General features: G+C 33.8%; 2 protein-coding genes across 4 annotated transcripts; both read left to right on the top strand.

Moving 5' to 3' along the window:
- LOC18599513 (exosome complex component RRP45A) lies at positions 704–7,657 on the top strand. Of its 3 annotated transcripts, XM_007029517.2 has the most exons (10): positions 704–803; positions 934–1,087; positions 1,762–1,971; positions 2,165–2,260; positions 2,376–2,490; positions 3,973–4,053; positions 4,160–4,348; positions 5,265–5,530; positions 6,594–6,652; positions 7,349–7,557. In XM_007029517.2, the coding sequence occupies exons 2-10, from the start codon at positions 951–953 to the stop codon at positions 7,555–7,557; spliced, it is 1,362 nt and encodes a 453-aa protein (XP_007029579.2). In that variant the 5' UTR covers positions 704–803; positions 934–950. The 3 variants fall into 3 exon arrangements, with proteins under 3 accessions (XP_007029579.2, XP_017976069.1, XP_017976068.1); XM_018120580.1 differs by having other exon boundaries at positions 707–1,087; positions 2,433–2,490; positions 7,349–7,657; XM_018120579.1 differs by lacking the exon at positions 704–803 and having other exon boundaries at positions 951–1,087; positions 7,349–7,657.
- LOC18599512 (cellulose synthase-like protein D3) lies at positions 12,898–18,984 on the top strand. The gene is made up of 4 exons (XM_018121725.1): positions 12,898–13,445; positions 14,249–15,158; positions 15,955–16,762; positions 16,959–18,984. Exons 2-4 carry the CDS (start codon positions 14,290–14,292, stop codon positions 18,714–18,716), a joined length of 3,435 nt encoding a protein of 1,144 aa, XP_017977214.1. The 5' UTR covers positions 12,898–13,445; positions 14,249–14,289; the 3' UTR covers positions 18,717–18,984.

The following is a 19,273-nucleotide window of genomic DNA, read 5'->3' as shown; positions in this document are numbered from 1 at the left end:
GTAATTTCACAAAATAATTAAAAATAGTTTTTTAAAAAAATTAATTTGCCCGGACTTGTGCGAAATAGTTATTATCGAGTATGGAAGGGACTCACTGATAGCCATTTGGAGGAGGACAAAAGAATAGAGGAATGGTTATGTAGTCATGTAATGACTTCTCAACTCGAAGAAAGGTAAATTTACGCTTGGACCCCCTCTTTAAACTAGTATATACTGTAGATAAATATATAACAAAATTGTCAACTATTTGGACTAAAACTTCATTATTAACTTAATTCTCTATAATTTATATTTAATAAGCATGATTACATGTGATCTTTTAATTCCTTAAATTAAGAGCCTTTCTTTCAATCAATCAAATATATAAATTATTATTAATTAATTATTGTGCAAACCAGTTTTCTTCTGTGCTAAACAAGTAAACGCGGTTAAATCATAAAATATTCACTTTTCAAAAAAAAAATTGAATCTTTACAAAAAAAATAATTTTGCATTCAACTTTTCTTTAAAAAGTATTATCTTAAGCCCCTTTTAATTTTTTACATTAAAATAAAAAATTTTTTCAATTCTTTTTATATGGAATATGAATTATTATATTTGCAATTAAATTTTTTATTCAAAAAAAGGAATTTATAAACTGTTATACATACAATAATTGCACACAAATTTAGTGTTTGTGCACATTATTTTCACTTTTACTTAGAATTTTTTTGGACAAATCATTTTGATTATAAATACCAAATTTTATTTCGGCCCCTCTGATTAGATTATAAGGCTTCCTGCTGAACGTACTGCATCACTGGGTATTCAATCCCTCGTTAAAAGTTCATTTCAAACCTTTACAACTGTTTGATGAATTGTCTCAAAAAAAAAATGGGCTGCTCTGTTTTAACATTTTTGAGTTACTAATATATCCCGGCCGATTCGTTGCAGAAGATTGAGAAGGAAAGATGGATACTAAGTTGGCCAACACTTGGCGTTTGACAGTGAATGAGAAGAATTTCATCAAAACAGCTTTACTTTCTGAAGTAAGAATAGATGGTCGAAAACCCTTTGAATTTCGTAATATCATCATCAACTTTGGCAGGCAAGTTCAGTCTTACTTTTATTTATGTCATTTGCTAGTAAAATTTCCTGGGTTCCTTTTGTTTTTTCAGCTTTTGATGTTTATAACTGTTCTGTTTGGTTTAACAATGCGGGTATTCAATTTTAGAACTCAATTAAAAGATTTTTTTGGGTACTTTTTTTCAAGAGTTCAAGTGAAGAAACGGCGAATTATATTTCTCTATGATTGTTTAGAATATATGCTAATGAAAATTAGGCTCTGTTTATTTGTTACTTTTGTTAATTATAATTTTTTTGCCATTTGTTTTTGCTTTGTAAACAATTTCTAAAATGCGAGAATTAGCAGTAGAAAGTAAATCGTTTTACTTGATTAAAATGAACAAGTAATTAAAATGCAACAACAATTCTAATGTAATTATTCTATATAAAAGTAAAATCATGCATTTTGTTCTCCAAAAGAAGCTACAATTTTAAATTTTAATTATCCAAATAATATATTTGCTTATGAATCCTAATGTAAGCAAAAAGCAACAACCAAAGGGTACCTTAGTTTAGTAGGTACATTTGCTGAAGTGTACGGGAGGAAAGGGAATTTAAACCTTAGACCTCAACCTTTCAAATAAGGGTAAGAACTGGTAGACCAAGTCTTTGTTGTTATGCTAAATTGGTTCGTTGTTGTTATGTTGTATTTTGCAGTGAAGATGGGTTGGCAGAGGTGCAGCTGGGCCAGACTCGTGTTATGGGCGTTGTGACGGCTAAATTGGTTCAGCCTTATCAAGACCGGCCTAATGAAGGAACACTTACAATCTATACGGAGTTTTCACCAATGGCTGATCCATCATTTGAGACAGGCCGTCCTGGAGAATCTGCTGTTGAGTTGGGACGTATAGTAGATCGTGGTCTAAGGTGATCTTTCTTTTATTAATGTCACACAGATCATTCTCAAGTACTTGTTATTAATTCTATTTTGCTAATTATGGATGTTTCTTTTAGATTATAGCAAAATTTACAAGCTATTGGGAATGTTGTGGCATCTATATTGTGGCTCATTACAGTGTAAACTTGTATATGTAGTTGAAGGTTTAGAGCACTCTTGCAGGGAAAGTAGGGCTGTAGATACTGAATCACTTTGCATTGTTGCTGGCAAGTTAGTATGGGGCATCCGTATTGATCTCCACATCCTAGATAATGGGGGGTATGACCAAAGTCCATCTTATGCGTTTTGCCAAATATCATTATTTAACTTGTTTTCTCTCCCCTAATGTTAAATGTTTACATTATCTTTTACCAATATGCCTTTATGGAAACAGAAACCTGGTTGATGCTGCTAATATTGCTGCTTTGGCTGCTCTTATGACCTTTCGAAGGCCTGAATGCTCACTAGGAGGAGAAGATGGTCAGGAAGTAATAATACATCCACCTGAGGTGATTTCCCAGATGTCTTGGCATTGAACCTTTTTTCTGCATTTCTTGTTCTAGTTGAAAAATATATGTTTTAAGTTGATAAGAATTTAGTGACTTTTTAGACCTGCATTTTGATGCTTTTGCATTTATAAGAATTACACAGCCAAAGGAAAATAAAAACTAAGGCAATTACACCAAATCAGAAAGGCTGTAATTAACAAAAAGGTTTTGTGAAGTTCTAATGCCTTCTTTGAATCAATTCATTTATTTGATTGTACTCATGTCTTATTAACTTACCAGCCAGGAGTTTGTTATTTTCTTTCATATTTGAAATCAGTTGGTTAGTTTTCTGCAGAAGCTTGATGGCGGGTAACGTATACTATAGTAAGGATTGTACTTATACCTTATAAATCTACTAGTAAGGATATGCGCTTCCATCGTATAATTTAGATGTCTTAATTTTTCTAATCAATTTGGAATCTGTTGTCTAGTTTGTCGTTGAAGCTTCATTGCGGATAACACATTCTATCATAATTTATATCTATTGCAATGTTCAATGGTCCATTTTAATCCAAATATGATTCTCATGTAACGTCTAATGCTGTTGCAGAGACAAAAAAAGTCATGAATATATGTTCTATATGTAGATTCTGCAGAATGTGTTGTTTCCAGAAGTTAATAGTTTTCAACAGTTGGTGATCTTTGATGCGTTTTCATTTGGTAGTCACTTGACCTGGTTTACCTCTCTTCAGCTGCAGTTGTTTAGTTGGTGCTAGTTGCCCACAGACTGTTTTAATCCCTTGTACAGGGGCTAGTTTGAGCCCATTAAAAGCATGATAATTCAATTGAATTTGGACTAAGAAAACCATCCAGCTGCAGGTCTGAGCTATTCAGTTCTGTCTAAATAAGCCTTTAGGATGATTTCAACACAATTACATGGCTTAATCTTGCTGCCCAAAACTGCTAAAGTAAATAGAATTATTTTGATAATCCACTGGAATCCAGAGTCATTGGATATTTCAGCTCTCACATGTTTTTTGGAGTTTGAGATGGTTTTAATGTGTTTAGTGGTTCATTTCTTATCTGAAATCATAATCTGTGTCATTAAGGCATCTTTTTGGCCCTTGTTCCATAAAAATATGAGTTAGTCACCTGTTTGGCTTTGGCGGAAGTGAGCAAGTCATTCTGCTTGTTTCGATCCCTCTCAAAGTCAAATGTGCCCTCTTCTGATCTACTTGCTGCCACTATTTCCCACTTAGCCTATCTATCTACAAGCACTTCACTTTTTACTATTATTAAAAACCTTAAATTCCTATTCATCCAGGTGTAATCCACAATGTACAAAACTTACTCCATAAAAAAATCAGGAGTTTAATGATTTTGTTCATGCGTTGAAGATAACTAATTTGTTGTTGTTATGCTTCTCTTTTGTTTTAATTTAGCCTTTTGACTAAATTGTATATTGCAACACGTAGTTCTTAATAATATCTTTTCTTTTGATAGATGATTGAGCCACTTCCTTTGATAGTACATCATCTTCCAATAGCAATTACTTTTGGATTTTTTATTGATGAAAGCATTGTGGTAAGTAAACTTTTTTCTGTAACTTTCAGGCTACTTTTAAGGGAAACATCTTGTTCAAAGCTAAAGTTTGTATGCTTTCTTTCTGATGTGATGAGATGTCATGAAGGTGATAGATCCCACCCACAATGAGGAGGCTGTAATGGCTGGAAGAATGATTGCTACTGTTAACGCAAATGGTGACATTTGTGCAATTCAAAAAGCTGGAGGAGAAGGTGTCAGTCAGAGTGTTATCATGCAATGTTTGCAACTTGCTATTACAATGGCTGCGGCTATAACTAAGCAGATAAAAGAAGCAGTAAGTATTTTATCTTCAGGATAGTCTGTTGAAACTTGAGGGAAAATGCTTCTCAACTGCTCAGTTTATTTCCTTGGCATACCATAATAATTCGTTTATAGATTCTAATTGGTAGCTATGGAAGACAATTGTCAAGGAAACGTTCTTTTGAGAATTTGCAGCAATATGCTATTGAATTAGACTTTTTTTGGTTATTATTTATACCACATACTCCTTGGTTCCTGAAGCTAAAAGTAAGAAGTGCATTTGGATTAAAAAAAACAAAAAATATTGTTAAAGAATTAAAAATTTACTTGGTATAGTTAACAACATGCATGTTTTACTTTTATATAGAGTAATTATGTTTGCTTTGGTTTAATATCTTAAGCAGTTGCTCATTTCTAATCAAATTTCATTATGCATTTTGCCATATAACTTTGCACTTTTGTCATCTCAATATGGTTGATTTACACCACTTGTTCTTATGTACTATTTTTTATACATAATAAGATTAAGCTGCCAAAAGAAGGGGCAAAATCTTTTGAATATGGCAAATATGCTGTTTTCCGAAGCTCGGAAATAAGATTGTTCTCCGATCGTGTTACTCCTACTCCACTTTGCCATCATCTCTCTGTAACTATTGAAGGGACACAACTGCTTCTGACATAACCCAGAGAAATACTGAACCAGAAAAAAAAAATTGGAAAGCTTCTGAGGAATCAAGTAGTGCAGCAATTAGATGGTTAATCGATTTTCTTTTTTCTTATATATGTAATTTCTATCCAATACAAAACTCTTTTCCAACGTTTGTTGAATATGCATCTAGCGAAAGAAACAAATTCTTCCTCTTCGATCTTCTTACTTGTTTCAAGTAGCATTTGCTCATCGAGCTTTTATTGTCTGCCTAGAATAATACTTGTCCAATAAATTGATGTAGGTTGAAGCATACAACTCAAAAAGAGCTTTACAGAAGATCAAGCGTGAGCCTAGTTGTGTTGGTACTAATATAAAAGAGAGCCAAAACCAATCCCTTGATAATAAGGGCGTTGAGTTGGCAGGTCAATATATGGAGAGATTGAAACTTGTATCGAGGGAAAGCTGTATAGGTCAAAGTAATGATGATGAGGCTGATTCAAAATTATCTGCACTGAGAAGTGGGACAGATGTCAATGGTATCAATTTTATCGGTGGCCCATTTAGTTGGTAAGATTTTAGCCTGTCAATATTCTTATATACTTATATATAATTTGTATATTTACTTAGTTTCTGGGAACTTTTGAATTGTATTTTAACCAAAACTGTGAAAAGAACCTTAGCCCCTTTATAGTGCCTTATCTTTTCTATGCATTTCAATTTAGTGTTCCTTTGTTTCAGATTAAAATCTTTATAATCCCAATTGAAATGGAGTTATGACCATGATGAATCAATCATTGAAGCAGCTCTTTTTATTTTGACTACAATTGATAGAACACATCTGATTTATTGAATTGATCCTTAACCAAAATATCTCTGATGTTTTGATTATCATATTATATGATTTAATATCTTTTTCTTGTTCTATTCTTTCACAATATGACGGAATTTTGAAGAATTGATCAACAAGGATCAACTATTTAGGGTTCAGTATGATTCGAACCTTGTTTTGACTAGATCAATGGATGCATATACCTTTCTAAATTTTCAAATGCAGTGCAATATTATTTTTCTTGTTTGTTTTGCTGGTTTATTATTTATGCTACAACTTCATTATGCTATCAAAGCTTGAGTATAGTTTCAAAATATGCATGAAATTTGTTTGAGCTGGTTTTATCCAAAATACACTGTCTATTTACTTTAAGTGGTGAATATTTGACAAGTTTACCACATTGAAAAACTTGATATGACATTTTAAACTGAAACTAGAGCAAAAAGGGTGAGCACCACATTGATGATGTTTGTTGCATGTATCATCTAATAAGCTTTAGTTTCTCACATAATGCTTTGTGACTGGAACTTATTTATAGAAATCTTGCACTCCTTCAGTATATGGCTAGGAGAATTCCCTGCCATTCAATAAATTTTTGGGATGTATTCTGCAACCTATCTTTCTTGTTGCGAATGTTTAAGTCCTTTCTTCAGGGTTAGCTGCATTTTTTTTTTTGTTCTATTTGTGTTATGTGATAAGATATGATTTTGTGGGAAGTTAAAGAACCAGAGGCTTTCTGTCTTTACATTTTAATTCATTAAACTCTTTTAGCTAATGCTAAAACTTTTTCTTGCTCCTCAGGGATCCTTACTCAAAAGGTGTTGATCCAGAATTTTTGAAAGCTTCACTAGCTTCAAAAGGTATGCATTTTTTTTCCTTTTTTTGGTTCCCCTACTGAAAAATGGCCAGTGTGTGTTTCTCAAACTTCTTACTAGTGAACTTTTACCATCCTCATTTAAGTGCTTGGTCTCATTCATTACCTTCAAGTTAGGATCCAGCTGCTGGCTTTATTTTGCACAAGTTGACATAACTATTACTTACCCTCATGTTCATGGTATCCAAGTCACTGCATGTACATTCTCTCCATGAATAATCTTTGTTTCTCATAAACATAAAAGTGGTCCAGTCGGGATCTTAATAAGATATAGGGTTTGATTTATATCATAGTCTTAGATGTGTGGATAGAAACTCAAAAGACAAAAGCCTAATGCTGTTAACAATCAAGACCAATTATCTAAAAGTTAAGTTGCTAGAGTACCACCATTGCTAGGTTGGTCCTTTACTTTTACCGTATCTAAACATCTCTTGGTTTAGGAATAGGATCTAACCTTACATAAAATGAGGTCAACTTTATGAAAGTCCATTTCCTGCAAAACTAGAATACTGTTGTACCTGATGAATAATTATTTACACTTTCTTTTGAATGAAAGACTTCTTTACTGTCGAACAACTGGGTTGCAAATGGGATCGATTTTATCTGAAGAACTTGGAAAGAAGTCATTAGTTTAGCATAAAACACAAGTTGATCTGTGTCTTCTCACCTGTGGAATTTGTAGGCTTATCAACTCCCAATAAGAAAAAGGGGTCAAGTAGTGACGAAAAGCCTGGAGAAGCTGAAAGAGAGGAGCCGTATAAAGATGTTAATCCAAAATTGTCAGCTGTTGATGCATCTGAAACTGAAATGCAGACTAAAGGGCAGAAAACATTGAAAGATGCTGTAAAACCTAAGAACAAGAGGAAAAAGAAGGGATCCTCTATGATTTAATTTGAGAACATATCTGTTACATCTTTAACATTTCACACATGTTTGCATGTCAGTTGCTAAGTTATTAGTTAAAGCAAATCTTAGAGGATGCTTCATGAAATTCAGTTAATTTTTTGTTCCTAAAAGCTAAAACAGTTAACAAGTTTAAATGAGTGAAATAAATAATTTAGAAATAATTAGATAATTCAAATAATGGTTGACAAGAGTTTTAGTGGGGGTGAAAGGAGAGATGGGGAGCCTCTATCATTAGATCATTATGGTGAAAGGCCTGCAACTCCAAACGAATATCCACTTCCCGGCCTGGACCGGAGTTTGAATATTTCTTTTAGGCCTCCAATTTTTGGTAATGAACATAGGAGTGAATAATAAAACAATAAATACGTTAATATTGCACATGAATTGATGATGAAGCATATGCCACTGCATAAACGTTACTACTAGGTTGCCCTTTATACTGGCAAAAAGGCCAAAAGCGGAGTGGCGGTGGGGTGCATCTGTTCGTAGTCTAACAGCAATATAAGGTAACGCGGTTGGGGGACCACAGCAGAGGGCAACCTGGGACGTGCAAGCAATGAATTCAATGCAATTCAAATTCAGTCGGCAATCATCATTCTTTTTTTTAATTTCTTCCACCATACAATAAGGTAAAGCTTACCTCTGGTTACTCAACCATAGCCTATGCTGTATTGTAAAGATCAAGAGTTACTTATCCTTGTGTATCTTTAAAAGAAAATGTTAATGTTCAACAGTTGGATTACTTGAATTATTCATAAATATTGTTAATTTATATTTCATGTCGTTCTTTGAGTAATCCAATAATATAAAAATAAACAAAACAATATCAATTCCTTATTTTTTTAACTCAATATGCAATATGTTTTCATATATGACGTACGTAGCCTACAAATGCTTTAAGAATGAGCATTAAAAATTTCTCTTTTAACTAACACGCATAGATTATGTAATTGAAAATTATTTTTATCCTATCTCTTGAGTTGTGTCGCCTACCAATCTTGAACGGATTTCCTCATTTTAGCCTAAAATATTACACGTTGCTTTCAAAAGTTACCATCATCATCGAAAAATTATATATTTAATCGTATAATTTCAACAATATTGCTGGAAATTAAGGAACATAAAAAAATTTAATATGGTAAACTATATTTTAGATTATTATTTTTGTATAACTATGTTTAATATTGACAGATTTTTTTTTAACTAAATACACATGTTTTAATCGATTAAGCACAGATAGAGATTTTAAAATTTTATTACCGGTGCATAAAGAGTGATAAGTTTTAGACTTTTCCATTTATTTATTATAGCAGTGCCAGAATCTGAAAAGAAATGGAAAATATGATTTTGCCAGAAGGCAGCCTAAGTCAAAGAAATGTGATCACATGAAAATTTAAGTCTCCTACGTTAACAGCCGCATAAGTTAGAATGGCAACCCTTTTGACTATCTTTTCCTTAACAAATTCACACACATATATTATAGCAATTAATTTGTTCACACATACATATATTGTAGCAATTAATTTACATATTACATCACTGAAAGTTACTAAAGAGCACATTCAAATTAACACAATTCGATAATCCCTCTTATATAAATTTTTTTAGTAATTTGTACTTTGAAATTTTGAAATTAAAAGTTTAAATTTTTGTAATTAATAAGGTCTGTGTACTTTGTGTTGCTACTTACACCCCTTTTGCAAATTTAAAATGGCAGTCGTAGATTGCAAGTGGGACATTGAAGCAGCCATTTCTTCCACCAGGGCAGCATTAAAATGATGGTCTTGATGACTGATTCAAAGTATAATCAATTACAAGGTCGTCTCTTTGTTTATCTTTGATTTAGTGTTCTACTTTTATATTAGTGCTATCTTTATTGTTGTACAATGAGTAAGATGGCTTTTCTGTACCCACATTGCATACATATATTTCACCAAATGCCCCTTCTTTCTCTTTCTCTATGCACAAATAAATATACATTTTCGTTTTGTAAATCACGTGTTATTTATCTAATTGCACTTAATTATTTTATTTATTACATAATATTACGTGAATTTGACGTAACAAAAAGTCACATTTGAATATTTTTTACTAAAAGTGGTGTAAGTCTCGATATATAATGTATCAAATAATTAATTCAATAGTTAACTTTCAATGCTGAATCTTTGATAGACACGGATTCTATATTATATATTAAACAATAGCTCAGTTAATTTCTTCACAAGTTAATAAAATTTTGCTCAAGCTCAAACACGAAATTGAAACGTACTGACCGACCATAATTGATTCCCAACCTTACGTATCAAATCGATTCTTATTATATTTCTCAAATTCAGACTCAGTAAATTATATAATATAATATTATTTATTAAGATTAATTAAATAAAATCATCGTTTCAAAATTAATTTGTATTTCTATTAATAGTTAATAGGTAATGGACTAGTTTAATCTCTTTTTTTGGTCTCACAAGTCTGAAAGTTAATTCAACTTGTGGGCCTCATGTGATGATGTTGAATTGGCAACATTGATTGAGTGCAACACATGCTTTTTGTTTATACTTTTTTTTTATTTGAACTTGAAAGGAAAATTTGTTTTCCACTTATTTAATAAAAATAAATAAAAAATTTAATAAAAATAAATGATTTTCACTTTTTTCTTAATATTTTGTTTTTAGTTTTGAGGTTTATAAATAAAACAAATGTATGAGTAAATTTGTTAAAAAAAGTATTACCGCTATTATTATAACGATTGCATATAGAAGTAAAATAATCACCTTTGTTAATATAATGAGTATTTTGAATCAAAATCGATGAAATTTAATTTAACTTATTTTTCTATTTTATTATAAAATTATAGAAAATAACTAGTAATAAATTTTAGAAGTACTATATCTCATTAAATAAATATTCTAAATCTATTCTTACCTATGATACTTAATTTGTATTTTGCCCAATACCCTTGATACATATAGTTTTCACTTTCGTACATCATGATAAATTTCAGTGAGGCCCTATACAACCAACAGGTTAAGTTAATGTTTCCAAAGATTTTTTATATAAACAAAACAATTAGAAACTCATAAATTGAGCCATATTGGTGTTATAAGGGTCGGACCATTTGTCTAAACCAACCCTTCTGGATTGATTTGAGTTGACTTGATTAAATTGAATTTTAAAATAAGTATAATACTTTAAAAAGTATTTTGAATTGTTTAAAAAATATTTAAAAAAGTTTTATTTATATTATATTTAATTAAGTTTTTATATTTTTATTTACACTCGAGCATTTAGCTTATTAGTTGGTGTATAATCTCTTTGTCTTAAGAGCAGAGTTCAAATCCCTTATTTCTTAATTATAATTTTTTTATATTTTTATTTAGATTAAATAAAATTATTTATAAATTATCATTAATAAAAATCCACTTATTATTTTTATGTTTGTATAATGTTGATGTGAATAGTGAATATGCCATGTGATAATACTATTATGACACATAAACATGCCACGTTATCATTTATTATGACATGTTAATATGTTATGTTAATATTACGTTTTTGAAAACAACACATTATGATTTAATTAATAATAATTAATCAACCGTCAACCATAAAAATTTATTTAATTTAAAATAAAAATATAAAAATTTAATTAAAAATAATAAAAAATAAAATTTTATTTTAATAAATAGTTTAGAGTTTTTTTTAAGGATTATGTCTTTAAAATATCATTATATAAATAAGTAATAAAATTTTATGTATTTTAAATTTATTTAAAATAAATTAAAAACATTTAAATATTTAATTAAAAATTAATACATAATAAACACTGACTTTTTTTTTTTAAATGTATAAAATGGTGGGCTAATTAGATCGGGTTGAACGTGATCCTACATAATCCATGAACATGAAAACTAAATAAAAATATTAAGACAGTCAAAGAGATTAGTTGATACGCGCCATAAGGAATGTGAAACTGACATTCTTGGGAGGAATGTCCATAGCGAATAGAGCAGACGAGACAGACGGGCACTCGCTAATCATTCCGCTCTTTACGCATTCAGATATTTCAATGGCACTTCTGTAAATCAGTCATAACCCATTGGCTGTTTTGGAAATCCATCATTAAACCCCAAATAATTACATAAGGGCATTTCAGGAACCCAAAAGTACCAAAGGAACTACAAATACATTTCCCAATAAAGAACCAATCATAAAAACAGAAAGGGAACAACTGGCAGTTTTTTAGAGGCCAGTGGAAAACGATTGCAGTTAGTATCATTGTTTACATTCGTAGAGGATTGCTAAATCTTGCAAAGGAGTACAGCTAAATAACAACTAGCATTTGACACGTCAACACGTTTACACCAAGAGGCCACGATTCAAGGGTTTACTCAGCTGCTTCTTCTTCTTCATTTTGTTAATAATTATTTTTCATAGCAAGTCTAATTCATTGGAATTATCCAATTTTAATCCAAGTATAATAACACCTTAATGCCAGTACCAATTGGCCAACCAAAAGATAAAGCAAAGACATTGAATTATTAACAATATTGGATGCAAATTTTATAAAATTTTCTAAAATAACATTGAATTATTAACAATATTGTTTGCAAATTTTCTAAAATAATAAAAATCAACATAAGAACTTCCTTTTTTTTTTGTAGTAGGGTTTTTCATGTTAATCTCAAATTAAGGGTTATTCAAATTTTATTTGAACTTAGTAATAATTTGAGTCAAAATCAAATATTTAGGGTTAGGGAAGTCAAATTTGAATATCTTCTAAGTAAATTAATGCACTTCAACACTGCATTATAATTCATCATGGGAAGTCACATGAATCTTTTACATCATCAAGTTCCACCCAAGGTTGGTGTTACTGCAATGGATAAAGTCATTTCACTAAGCAAAGAATTATAAACCAAAAAGATTTTTCATGTACCATTTGATTTCACCATGATCCCAATCATGTATTATGACCCCATATTCATGCTCATCTTCTCCTCCTTTTAACATTCTGTTTTCCCCTTTTTCTCTTAAAAGAAAACAAAATCGACCTCATGACAAAATAAATCAAACAAAGTATGATGGAAATGTCAGCTTGGCCACATGAACTTTTGGGATTGTATATTCCTTCACGTTATACAAAAACTTTTCATCTCTTTTGATACCCTTGAATCTTGTCTTTCTCATTCTTGCTTCAAAATTCCCATAAAACCCTTCCCTCTTAATCTAATCCAAAAGCCAATCATCCTCTTTAATGACTAACGAGTCTTTTTCTTCTGCTTTGGGTGATAAGAAAGCAACCCAAATTTTTCTCCATCTTGTCCAAAATCAACACCTAAAACCTGCCCCCGAGTAAGAAAAAGGAAAACCAAATCCCAATCTCATAAAAATAGAGAGCCGGTCAGGGGCAGTCTTTTATATTTTCAGTAGCCGGCCATCCAACAAAAGACCAACTCATAGTTTTATTAAACTTTTCACACGTTCTCTTCTTCTTCACTTCACCACTTCTCAGAGAACCCCATTACACAGAAACTTCTCTTTCCAAAACCCAACTCAGCAAAGCTATATGCAGAAACATGGCGTGTTTTTCTTTTTATATAACATTAAATAACTATAAAGTCCAACAATCGTGATGTCTTAGTGCTTGTAGTTTTTGCTTCTCACGACCTAGTCTCTCTGTCTCTCTGTCTCTCTCTCTTTTCTTACAAGTTTTAATAGACAACAGTTGGAGACCGGCAAAAGGAATTTGAATTGTTCAGATTTCTAAGAGGTCCGCAAACAAGGCTTTGTCAATATTGGACAAAGGGATCTAATAAAAAAAATCCTTTTAAAGACTTCATCAGGTTTTTAAAGTAGACAGGAACAAAAAGGTGAGCTTTTTATTGTGGTGGTTTTTCTAATGCTAAGTCTAAGATCTGTATTTTGATTTGTTTTAGATATGTTTTGATCATTTCTTCCTTAAAGGTATATTGGGTCTCTGGGGTCTTTTGTTTGGTTGATGGGGCAATGTGGGAGAAACAGAGGGAAAATATGAGGTTTTGGACAAAGCGTATTTTTTGATTTGAATATTCAGAGGTACCCTTTTGTCTACTTAGTGTATTTTGCTTGGATTTTTTGTGGGGTTGAAGTTTAGATTTGGTTTTGAGGTATATTGATTTATCTTTGTTTGCTTCCTTTTTTTCTTTGAGTGTCTATTAGATTTGGTGCTGTGTGAGATGTTTTTAGTGGTGTAGAAGAAAGCGAAGATTTTTTGTTTGGTTGCTAAGAAACTGTAGGAGACCGAGGGAAAGTTCTTGCATTATCGTGCTGAGCGAAAACAGTCTACCCAACTAAGTCAAGTCCTTATTGTAGTTACTTTTTCTTGGCAGCTAAAAATCTTGTTCGACAGTTAAGTAACGATCTGCTACTGTATAGCGAGTTCTTCGTTTTTTATTTGCTGATGTTGAACTAATTTGAAGTTAGTCATATAATTTATATATCTTTACTATCTACTGTTCAAATCTCCAAATCATTGGTGGTTTTTAAGTTTGCTTTCCTGTTGATATTGACAATCAAATAGAGGATCAGATTGTAGTTTTCGGTATATAATTTCTTTTACAATGCTTGATTGTCTGTTGCGAAATCTTTAGTAGTGCTTCTCCTGATGATATTTTCTTGTGTTATGGAAATTCAGGACCAAGGGATCTAAGGATAATTCTCTGGTAGTGCTCAAAAATGGCATCAAAGTCTTTCAAAGGGAGCCGATCATCTTTATCAATTTCCTCTGATGCAGCAGAGTCACATAAGCCTCCAATACCTCCAACTGTGACATTTGGCCGGAGAACTTCCTCGGGTCGTTATGTGAGCTATTCAAGGGATGATCTTGATAGTGAACTTGGTAGTAGTGATTTCATGAACTATACAGTGCATATACCACCCACCCCTGACAACCAACCCATGGACCCTTCTATTTCTCAAAAGGTTGAAGAGCAATATGTATCGAATTCACTTTTTACTGGTGGATTCAATAGTGTTACAAGAGCTCATCTCATGGACAAGGTGATTGAGTCTGAAGCGAACCATCCCCAGATGGCTGGTGCAAAAGGATCTTCATGTGCAATCCCTGGGTGTGATGCAAAGGTGATGAGTGATGAACGTGGTGCAGATATTCTCCCTTGTGAGTGTGATTTCAAAATTTGTCGGGATTGTTATATTGATGCAGTTAAAACAGGGGGTGGAATGTGCCCTGGATGTAAGGAGCCATATAAGAACACAGATCTGGATGAAACAGCTGTGGATAATAATGCCAGGCCACTTCCACTTCCTCCACCTGGGACGATGTCCAAAATGGAGAGGAGGTTGTCCTTAATGAAGTCAACTAAGTCAGTGCTGATGAGGAGTCAAACGGGAGATTTTGATCACAATCGTTGGCTGTTTGAGACTAGAGGGACTTATGGTTATGGCAATGCTATATGGCCAAAGGATGGTAATCTAGGAAATGGAAACAATGATGAAGTTGTTGAGCCGCAAGAGTTGATAAGCAAACCATGGAGGCCACTTACTAGGAAATTAAAAATACCGGCAGCTGTTCTCAGCCCATATCGGTATAGTTCTCATTGCTGGATTGTTCATAATGTTATATTTCTTCTATATGTTTTTAGATTTTACTATGGCAATTACACATTTGAAGGTTTAAGGTTTTGTACTGCCACATTTCTGTCCAAGCTAGGACAGGAATGGAAAGTACCCTGCTAAATGACATGCATATGCACAGTAGCTTAACATGATTGCACAACATATTGATAAACCTAGGAAGGTGAAAATTATGTTAATCCTGTTTCTCCTCTTTGTTTCATTTACCTTTAACCTTTCTTTGTTTTTTATTTTTTTAAAAATAAACCTGCATATGAGTGGCTCTGCTGATTTATGAGGTTAAAATTATGTAGTTATAGCTGGTAAATGGAAAAGAATTCTGTCAAAAGTGAATTTATATAATATATGATATTCTTTTAACTTTATGTTTATTTCCTAATTTTCTTATTATTAAATTGCTTGTAAATTAAAAAAATCTCTTTTATCTGCTTCAAAACTGTAAATTAAAAGATGAATTAATAATACGTATTCGTGCACAACATATGTATAATCATGCAGTAGTGCTTAGAGAAACAGAATAGAGTCCAGGTCACTGACAGACTTCCTAGACACTATACCAACCAGTTCATTGGAACCTTTTACTTGTTGCAATAGTTCATCTTAGTTTTCTTTAACAAGTCATGGAACATTTCCATTTCTACTGAAGAGTTTTTCATATGCATTGCATGCATTCATGTCTTCGTTGTTGGTAACATTATGATTTTTATCATTCACTAACTTTGATTTCTGTGTCATGTATGCTTTCAGGCTTCTAATTTTTTTGAGAGTTGTTGTTCTTGCATTGTTTTTGGCTTGGAGGATCAACCATCCAAACAATGATGCAATTTGGCTATGGGGAATGTCTGTGGTTTGTGAAATTTGGTTTGCTTTTTCATGGCTTCTTGACCAACTGCCCAAGCTCTGCCCAATCAATCGTGCTACAGATCTTAATGTGTTGAAGGACAAATTCGAAACACCAAGCCCTAGCAACCCTACTGGAAAATCTGACCTGCCAGGCATAGATGTCTTTGTCTCTACTGCAGATCCAGAGAAAGAACCACCTCTTGTCACTGCAAACACTATCTTGTCGATTCTAGCTGCAGATTACCCAGTTGAAAAACTTGCTTGTTATGTTTCTGATGATGGAGGAGCACTTTTAACATTCGAGGCCATGGCAGAAGCAGCAAGTTTTGCTAATATTTGGGTTCCATTTTGCCGTAAACATGGTATTGAACCCAGGAATCCAGAATCTTACTTCAATCTGAAGAGGGATCCTTACAAGAATAAAGTCAAACCAGATTTTGTCAAGGACCGTCGACGAGTTAAACGTGAGTATGATGAATTCAAGGTCCGTATAAATAGTTTGCCAGACTCCATCCGCCGTAGGTCCGATGCCTATCACGCAAGGGAGGAAATCAAGGCAATGAAGCTTCAGAGACAGAATAGGGAAGATGAACCTGTAGAGAGTGTGAAGATTCCAAAAGCAACATGGATGGCTGATGGCACTCATTGGCCAGGAACTTGGTTGAATGCAGCATCTGAGCACTCCCGGGGTGACCATGCTGGTATAATACAGGTATTTATTATTATTAAAAGATTTTCACATTTTCAACTAGTAGATTGTATGAACATATTTTCACCCTTTGTTGTGCTTTAAATTGGTAATAATGAGTTTTAAGAGGTTCTTCATTTAGGGGAAAAGTGAAGTCGAGATAAGCTGACAATGTGATGCTGATATTTTCCTTTTCATTTCTTAATTTTTGTTTGCACAGGTGATGTTGAAACCTCCCAGTGATGAACCATTATATGGAACTGCTGATGATGGGCCCATTGATCTCACTGATGTTGATATTCGTCTCCCATTGCTTGTTTATGTTTCTCGTGAGAAGCGCCCAGGCTATGATCACAATAAGAAGGCAGGTGCCATGAATGCCCTGGTTCGGGCATCTGCAATTATGTCCAATGGCCCATTCATCCTGAACCTTGACTGTGATCACTATATCTACAACTCTCAGGCAATGAGGGAAGGCATGTGCTTTATGATGGATCGAGGAGGTGACCGCATTTGTTATGTCCAGTTCCCTCAGAGGTTTGAGGGTATTGACCCTTCTGATCGATATGCCAATCACAATACCGTTTTCTTTGATGTGAACATGCGAGCCCTCGATGGTCTTATGGGCCCTGTCTATGTTGGAACTGGATGTCTCTTTCGAAGGGTTGCCCTTTATGGCTTTGACCCACCTCGATCAAAAGAACACCATCCTGGTTGCTGCAGTTGCTGCTTTTTTGGTCGTAACAACAAGCATTCCTCAATGGCACACACTCCTGAGGAAAACCATGCTCTGAGAATGGGCGATTCTGATGATGAGGAAATGAATCTCTCCCTGCTTCCTAAGAGGTTTGGGAACTCGACATTTCTCATTGATTCAATTCCAATTGCCGAGTTTCAAGGTCGTCCCCTTGCTGATCACCCAGCTGTGAAGAATGGGCGCCCACCTGGTGCTCTCACTATTCCTCGTGAACTTCTTGATGCCTCAACTGTTGCAGAGGCAATCAGTGTCATTTCATGCTGGTATGAGGACAAGACTGAGTGGGGACACCGTGTTGGGTGGATTTATGGGTCTGTTACTGAGGATGTGGTCACTGGGTATAGAATGCACAACAGAGGATGGAAATCAGTTTATTGTGTGACCAAGCGAGATGCTTTCCGTGGAACTGCTCCAATCAATCTCACTGATAGGCTTCACCAAGTCCTGCGTTGGGCTACTGGTTCTGTTGAGATTTTCTTTTCCCGTAACAATGCCTTCCTTGCTAGCCCAAGAATGAAGTTGCTGCAGAGGATTGCGTATCTTAATGTTGGAATCTATCCCTTCACCTCCATTTTCCTGATTGTCTACTGTTTCCTCCCTGCACTTTCCCTTTTCTCTGGCCAGTTCATTGTTCAGACCCTCAATGTCACTTTCCTTACTTACCTCCTCACCATTACAGTGACTCTTTGTTTGCTAGCTGTGCTTGAAATTAAGTGGTCTGGCATTGAGTTAGAAGAATGGTGGAGAAATGAGCAGTTTTGGTTGATTGGCGGGACAAGTGCTCATCTTGCTGCTGTGCTTCAGGGGCTCTTGAAAGTGATTGCTGGGATTGAGATTTCTTTCACATTGACATCAAAATCAGCGGGAGATGATGTGGATGATGAGTTTGCTGATCTCTACGTTGTCAAATGGACTTCTTTGATGATACCACCAATCACGATCATGATGATCAACTTAATAGCAATAGCAGTCGGGTTTAGCCGAACAATTTACAGTGTTATTCCACAGTGGAGTCGTCTACTAGGTGGAGTTTTCTTCAGTTTCTGGGTTTTGGCTCATCTCTATCCTTTTGCTAAAGGGCTTATGGGAAGAAGAGGGAGGACACCTACCATTGTTTTTGTGTGGTCAGGTCTTATTGCCATCACCATATCCCTCCTTTGGGTGGCAATCAACCCCCCATCTGGTACCAACCAAATTGGAGGCTCATTCCAGTTCCCTTGATAGGACATTCTTTATGTTAAGGTGAATCAGTTCAATGATATTCCTTTATTTATTCTTTTTTTTTTCTTTCATGCGAGCAGATTATGCTCGTTAAAAGACTAGGCATGTTGTATATCATGTGCCCATTGGAATGTACCTAAACAGTAACTTGCAGCAATTTAGTGAGGTTGGATGGGATCCAAAGACTGGGAACTGGTTTCCCTGCTTTTTTGTTCTTACTGTATGATTTTTACTGGGATTACTCAATGGTACCTCAATTTTTTCTGGATGACCATCTTTATAATGCATTCATTTTGTACCTTTGATACAAATGTCAAACTCGAAAGCACAACGATCTGAACCCAAGATAATTCAATTATTTTTCGATTTAAAATGACCCGACTTGACCAGTCTAATTACCACCTCTAAATTGTAGTGGTTATTCTTCAAAAGTTTGAACTTTTAAATTCTCGCAGACGTGCAACAGAGATGGGTTGTTTGTGCTCTACACCTCTTCCAGAGGCCTGTGTCTTTCGAATCTTTAAAAATGTTGGGTTATTTGGACAACGAATTCTTAA

Source organism: Theobroma cacao, chromosome 5, assembly GCF_000208745.1.
Source record: "Theobroma cacao cultivar B97-61/B2 chromosome 5, Criollo_cocoa_genome_V2, whole genome shotgun sequence".
Taxonomy (NCBI): domain Eukaryota; kingdom Viridiplantae; phylum Streptophyta; class Magnoliopsida; order Malvales; family Malvaceae; genus Theobroma; species Theobroma cacao.
This window is presented reverse-complemented; position numbering and strand designations above follow the sequence as displayed.

Bases quoted from the DNA above. Each gene is read 5' to 3' on its own strand.
- LOC18599513 (XM_018120579.1), top strand. From the start codon at position 951: ATGGATACTAAGTTGGCCAACACTTGGCGTTTGACAGTGAATGAGAAG. The intron at 2,261-2,375 runs GTATGACCAAAG...TTATGGAAACAG, and splicing joins CACATCCTAGATAATGGGGG to AAACCTGGTTGATGCTGCTA. The intron at 5,531-6,593 runs GTAAGATTTTAG...CTTGCTCCTCAG, and splicing joins ATCGGTGGCCCATTTAGTTG to GGATCCTTACTCAAAAGGTG.
- LOC18599512 (XM_018121725.1), top strand. From the start codon at position 14,290: ATGGCATCAAAGTCTTTCAAAGGGAGCCGATCATCTTTATCAATTTCC. The intron at 15,159-15,954 runs GTATAGTTCTCA...GTATGCTTTCAG, and splicing joins GCTGTTCTCAGCCCATATCG to GCTTCTAATTTTTTTGAGAG. The intron at 16,763-16,958 runs GTATTTATTATT...TTGTTTGCACAG, and splicing joins ACCATGCTGGTATAATACAG to GTGATGTTGAAACCTCCCAG.